Below are 6,000 nucleotides of genomic sequence, written 5' to 3'. Positions count from 1 at the left end.
CCACCATACTCTAACCATACAGGGAAGGCAAAAGCACATAAGGAACAAGCCAAGGAAGAGGAGCCAGTAACCCCGGAAGACATCAGGGAGCCTGGGAAGGAAACAGCCCTGCAAGAGTTTGTAGATATGAGCTTCTTGCAGTTTCCTACACGCAACCGGAAGGCAGCTGTGGACGAGCAGTTCACTTGTTTTGTTGAGATGATCCAGAAGATACATGTCAACATCCAACAGGTATAGCAGAAGACATTCTAGTGAAAATCTAGGACTACTTCATCCCTGTCATTTCATGGTGCTCGGCATGGAAACATCAAAAGAGAAGCCACTCATTCTTGGGCGACCATTCCTGAGCATAGCCGAAGCACACATCGATGTTGGAGCTGGAGAAATCTGCTTCAACATAAATGGTAAAGAGGAGAAGTTCAACTTCCAGCCCAAGCAGGAGCAATGCTCCATGATCAAGATCAAGTACGAGCTGAATCCACAAGGCATCGAAGAAGTCGAAGTGATGCCTCACAAGACAGATAGCCTCATCCCATTCATGAATGGATTCATGAAGAAAGAAGAGCAAAGAATGGACAAGAGGCCAGGGTTATGGAAAAACCAGACCCCAAAACCCAAGAAGAAACCAACTACACCTCCAGCTGCAAAGCCCAAGAAAACCCATAAGGTATGGAAGGTGAAGGACATACAATCATCCATGTCTTCTTCTCCTAGACCGGATGCACCATCCACAAGCTAAAAAGCCACGGAGGAAGTCCCGCTCAAAGGACTTCAAATGGTGAGCCCTTGGTGAAGGTAAATCGATAGTTATCTCATATTTGAATTTTCAATTTTTTTATTTCCTTTATTTGGTTTTCCCAAACTGCATATTTGATTTCCCAAAAGTTGCATTTGCATGCTGGAATTTATTCTAGCCCTTTTTCCCTTTCATAAAAAACTTTCTAAAAATTCAAAAGTAATAAAGTGACTTGAGCGAAATACTTTGAAAATTATTTTTGAGCGTTTCTGCAGCAAACTTTGACTGAACCTTCCCACTATGTCACCATATAGCTGTTGGGGGGTCGTGGGCCAATGCTAGCAGCCAGTGGGACCCACCAGGGGTCGGCCGAACCATTGGTTCGGTCAAACCAGGTCCAACGACTCCTGGGCCCCACGAACTCCAACGGCTCCTAGCCGCTGCCCTTGGTCTGTTCCCAACGGCCCGACGGTTTTGCCCTATAAATAGAGGCCAAGAGGAGGGTGTTGTTCATCCATCAACACTTTCATTCCCTTACCTCCTCTCCTCTCTTTGCTCTCAGGATTTCATCAAGTTTTTGCTCAAGTTCAAGTGCAAGAAACCTCTCTCTCTCATTTTCTTTGCTGCAAGAATCAACAACATTGGTGGAGCAATTCATGGGTAAGAGTTCATTTTGATTTCACTAACGTAACACATGTGCAAGTTGTGTTTTGCTCCATCTACCATGAAAGGAGTTGGACGGAAGCTCTCCAGTGCGTTCAGGAAGGTGACAGGATTGAGCTCAAGCCGCTCCCGTGGAAGCGCAAGCACGCACCACTCCGATGACTAAATGCCAAGCCCAATGCAGGAGGAGGAGATGCCGCAAGAAAAGCAATCTAAACCACAAGCCATGGAGGTTGAAGAACTTCAACCCGACCTACATGGCGACCAAGAAGCACAAGCCTATGCCCTCATCAAAGATCGAGTCTTCATCCACACTCGAGCATTCAACTTCGAGCTTCTTGAGAACACATGTATGGACATCGACTTTGCTAACATTTGGCATACAATTGGAAGGAATGATTTCGTGCCCATTTTTGAGGAAGGTTCCCGCCTACTCACCATTCAATTCTTATGCACCTTGCAAAAATATGATGATGGTATTTGCTTCTGTCTCTTCGGAACAGAGTATGAACTCTCTTGGAAAAACCTAAGTCTATTGCTTGGTTTGCATAAGAAGTGCTTAATTGACTTTGATAAAGCTGTCCATGATTTTAATCACCATTCCTTTTGGACAAGCATTTCCGGTCAAGTCATCGTTGACAAGTTTTCTCCTCGTTGCAATGATATTCATAATCCTACTTTGAGGTTGATGCATAAGTGGCTTGCTTTATCGCTTTTCCCTAGGGAAGATGTTCAACCTGTTCGTAATGATGAGCTTAAAATTCTCTTTGCCATGGTTAAGAAAATTAGTGTTTCTCCTATTAAGCCTATGATTGCTTAGTGGTTAGAACATTTTAAGATGACTGGTCCTATTGAGTGTACCTCTTTGATTACTCGCATTGTTTCCAAAGTTGGGGTGTTATATGGTATTGCACTTAAATATAATTTATGTATACATACTTTATGTATACTTTATATCTAAATGTATAATACTATCTATACATCTAGAAAATTTAAAACGGCCTATAGGACCGAAGGACTACTCCTGCATATATAGAAGGGTCATGGTGCCCTCCAGTTTCCACGATGTGATGAACCCATTGGTGGAAGGCATATCATGAGGATGGAGCGTGACTTCCATATGGTGGAAGGAGATGGAGAAACCAGCTACACCACTAACTCCAGACTTCAAGTTTGTACCTGGAATTCCCTATTTCTCTCTTAGCAAACATGCGTGATAAAAAGTACTCTCCATCTTACCTTTCTATTTTTTCCGTCTGTATGTCCTAGCAAAAAGCTTTGTTCGAGACTAAATCAGTGCTCCAGGAGGCTGTGAGACAAGTTTGCTCTGCTCTCCTCCCTCCAAATCTGGTGGTTTGTGACCTAGGCTGCGGTCCGGGTGACAACACACTCATCTTCCTCTCGGAGGTGATCAAAGCCAGTAGCAGCCATAATGTGCCGGAGATCCAATTCTTCCTCAATGATCTGCCGGGCAACGACTTCAGCCATGTGTTCCGATCAGCTGAACGGTTCAAGAGCTCAGTTACAGCATATCACAAGGGAGAAAGACGGCTTCCGTTCCATATTGCTGGGCTATCCGGGTCCTACTACACTAGGCTTTTCCCTTCCCAAAGCGTTCGTCTCTTTCACTCATCCTATAGCCTCCATTGGCGTTCTCAGGTACAATTCAGGCTGAGTAATTTATTTTTTTATACTCTCTCCGTTCCAAATTGTTAGTCGTTTTGGTATTTCTAGATTCATAGAGTTTGCTATGCACCTAAATATACACTTATGTCTAGATATATAGTAAAAGTTATGAATCTAGAAATGTCAAAACAACCTACAATTTGGGACTGAGGGAGTACATATTCTTTCTTGATCATCAATGTGCTAAGAAGATTGGCACTGTATGCCATTCAGCTTCCTGATGGGTTAGACGGCAACAAGAGAAACATTTACATTGCAAAGGCCACACCACTGTCTGTGGTGAAACTGTACCAAGAGCAATTTCAGAAGGACTTGATGTTATTCCTTCAGCTGCGGTATGATGAACTAGTGGTTGGCGGGCAAATGGTTCTGACTTTTCTTGGGAGGAAGGAAGAGGATGTATACAGTGGCAATTTGAACTATCTTTACCAACTATTCGCACAATCTCTTCAGTCTCTTGTTGAGAAGGTATATATGTTATAATGCAAAAATATAGTAGTATGCAGTATGTAAAAATTCGTATGACTACTATTCTTGGAGTAGAATGCAAACGATTATAAATCAGTTCAGTAAAATCTATGGTTGCTTTATTTTGAGGAAAGAAGAGTTAATCTTGGAACTAAGCTCACTTTAATATATATATATCTTGTAAAAGGGCCTCGTGGAGGAAGATAAACTGAACTCCTTCAACCTACCAATCTATGGGGCGTCCATTGATGAAGTGAAGGCAGCTATCAAGCAGACTGGGCTGTTTGACTTCAATGAATTTAAACTATTTGAGTCAAACTGGGATCCTTATGACGACTCTGAAGATGACAATGTGCAAGATAACATCCAGAGTGGGGTGAATGTCGCAAAGTGCATAAGGGCTGTGATGGAAACTCTTTTTGTAAGCCACTTCGGTGAATCCATTCTTGATGCCCTCTTCAAAGAATATGCAAGCAAGGTAGCAGAGTATCTGGAAAGGGACAAGGCCAAGTACTCAGTCATTGTCCTGTCCTTGCAAAGAAGATAGGCATACTGCACATGTTATTGATCTTTCCCATCTTTATCTTCGTGTATTTTAGTTTCATTGATTTTGTGGTATGATAATTTGATTGTTCGCAAAGCAATTTTGAGATGTTACCATGGTATATTAATATGTTATGTTTCTTGCAAAACAAGAATATTAATATTCTAGGTGTTCGTGTTCCCGTCGTACACTTCGAACTATCACTACTAGAGAAACGACCATTCATTCAATGTGTTAGTACCGGCCATATTTTGACCCTGTACTAATGCTAATATTAGTACCAAGTTCAAATCTTGGGGGTCCCCGGAAGCCTTTTAGTACCGGTTGGTGTGTTATGACCCGGTACTAAATGTTCCTCCATGGTTACTTCAAAAGTAAAGTATATCTAACTCTATCACATGTGCTGTGTATGTGAGATGCTAAGGGTAAGGTTTGAGATTGTGAATTCGAATCTCACGTACTGCGCATGCACATATGCAAAACAAATTAGAATAGGTACCATTAATACCGAGTTTTAGGAGCCAATATAGTGATACAAACAAATTAGAATAGGTAGCTTTTAGTACTGGGTTTTAGGTATATCAATACCGGTTATGAAACCGGTATTAAAGGAGGTTTGGGTCCAGTACTAAATGCCACTTCTCCAGCGGTGTATTCAAATTGTGACTTTAATTGTGGGTAATTATAGCTAGAGCAGTAGTATACATACCAATATAACATCTATTAGAACTTGCAAGTCGTCCTGACTCCCACAAAAACGGAGCAACACTCTTCATTTTTCTTGGTTCGAGCACATGAATACGGTTGTTGGGTTCGTGCGACGTACACGACTGGCCTTGGGGATTACCCCGTTATTTTTGTTACCCCTCGACAGTGATCACAGTTCTTTGTAGACTCTCAGTAAAGAATTTGAAATTCTCTTGTAGCACCTCGACCCAACACAGATCACTGTCATTTGTAGACTCTTAAAAAATTCAAGGTACGGAGATGGAACTCCATCTCGTGAGGAGACCGGATCAGCTTCGTAGCAAGCAGAGCAGACGGCGGCCCAGTAAGTTGTTATCGATCTGCTTACGACTTGGTAGCGTGCGCCATGCAGCTTCGGTCTCTTGGTCACCTTGGTTTCTCCGTCTGCTCGACGCTAATGGTGCCTTCTATCTAACTTCTGGAGGCGGAGGCTGGTTAAGCTTAAAGCACGTTACACTACGAGAAACTATTTAATCTGTGACGAAACAAATATGTCACAGATCGTTGAAAAATGGTAATAAAGCAGTGTTTGTGACGATTTCAGATAACTTTATGAATTGAGCATCACAGATTAAATCGATCAACGTTTCTTCATAATCTTCATAGATCAGCACAATCTATGACGTTTCTTAACCATCATAAAAGGTTTCTAGGCCCGCGCAGCCCAGCCCAAGAGCAATATCAATGACGAAAATAAACGTCATGGCTGGTTGGTACCGACAACGTGAGCGATGACATGGCTGCTGATATCTATGTTGACGTGGCTGCTGATGTGCATGCCTACGCGGTTGCTGACGTGGCTGCTGATATCTATGTTGACGTGGCTGCTGATGTGCATGCCTACGCGGTTGCTGACGTGGCTGCTGATGTGTATGCTGACGTGGCTGCTGAATTGTATTTTGGACCATAAACTTTTCAACCCATCAAAGAGGCCCATCAAATTTCAACATAGTCAGTCCATTTATCATAGCAACATTTCAGCCCAAAAGACATATATAGTAAGTTTTCAGCCTATTTATCAAAATTACAGCATATTAGATTCAATATCTCATAATCTCAAAAAAAAAATCAATATCTCAGGTTACATTCAGAAGCACATCACAATAGCTCATTACATTATGTTTTCACCTTGCATCCACAAGACCTTCTCGTCAAT

The 6,000-nt window shown here is 42.1% G+C and overlaps 1 protein-coding gene across 1 annotated transcript; it reads left to right on the top strand.

Moving 5' to 3' along the window:
• Positions 1-2,451: 2,451 nt before the first annotated feature.
• Positions 2,452-4,100, top strand: LOC117854120 (anthranilate O-methyltransferase 1). The gene is made up of 4 exons (XM_034736413.2): positions 2,452-2,570; positions 2,669-3,058; positions 3,299-3,553; positions 3,741-4,100. The coding sequence occupies exons 1-4, from the start codon at positions 2,496-2,498 to the stop codon at positions 4,098-4,100; spliced, it is 1,080 nt and encodes a 359-aa protein (XP_034592304.1). The 5' UTR covers positions 2,452-2,495.
• The last annotated feature ends 1,900 nt before the right edge of the window (positions 4,101-6,000 follow it).

Source organism: Setaria viridis, chromosome 4, assembly GCF_005286985.2.
Source record: "Setaria viridis chromosome 4, Setaria_viridis_v4.0, whole genome shotgun sequence".
Classification (NCBI taxonomy): domain Eukaryota; kingdom Viridiplantae; phylum Streptophyta; class Magnoliopsida; order Poales; family Poaceae; genus Setaria; species Setaria viridis.
Note: the sequence above shows the minus strand (reverse complement) of the source record. Positions and strands in the feature narration are given on the sequence as shown.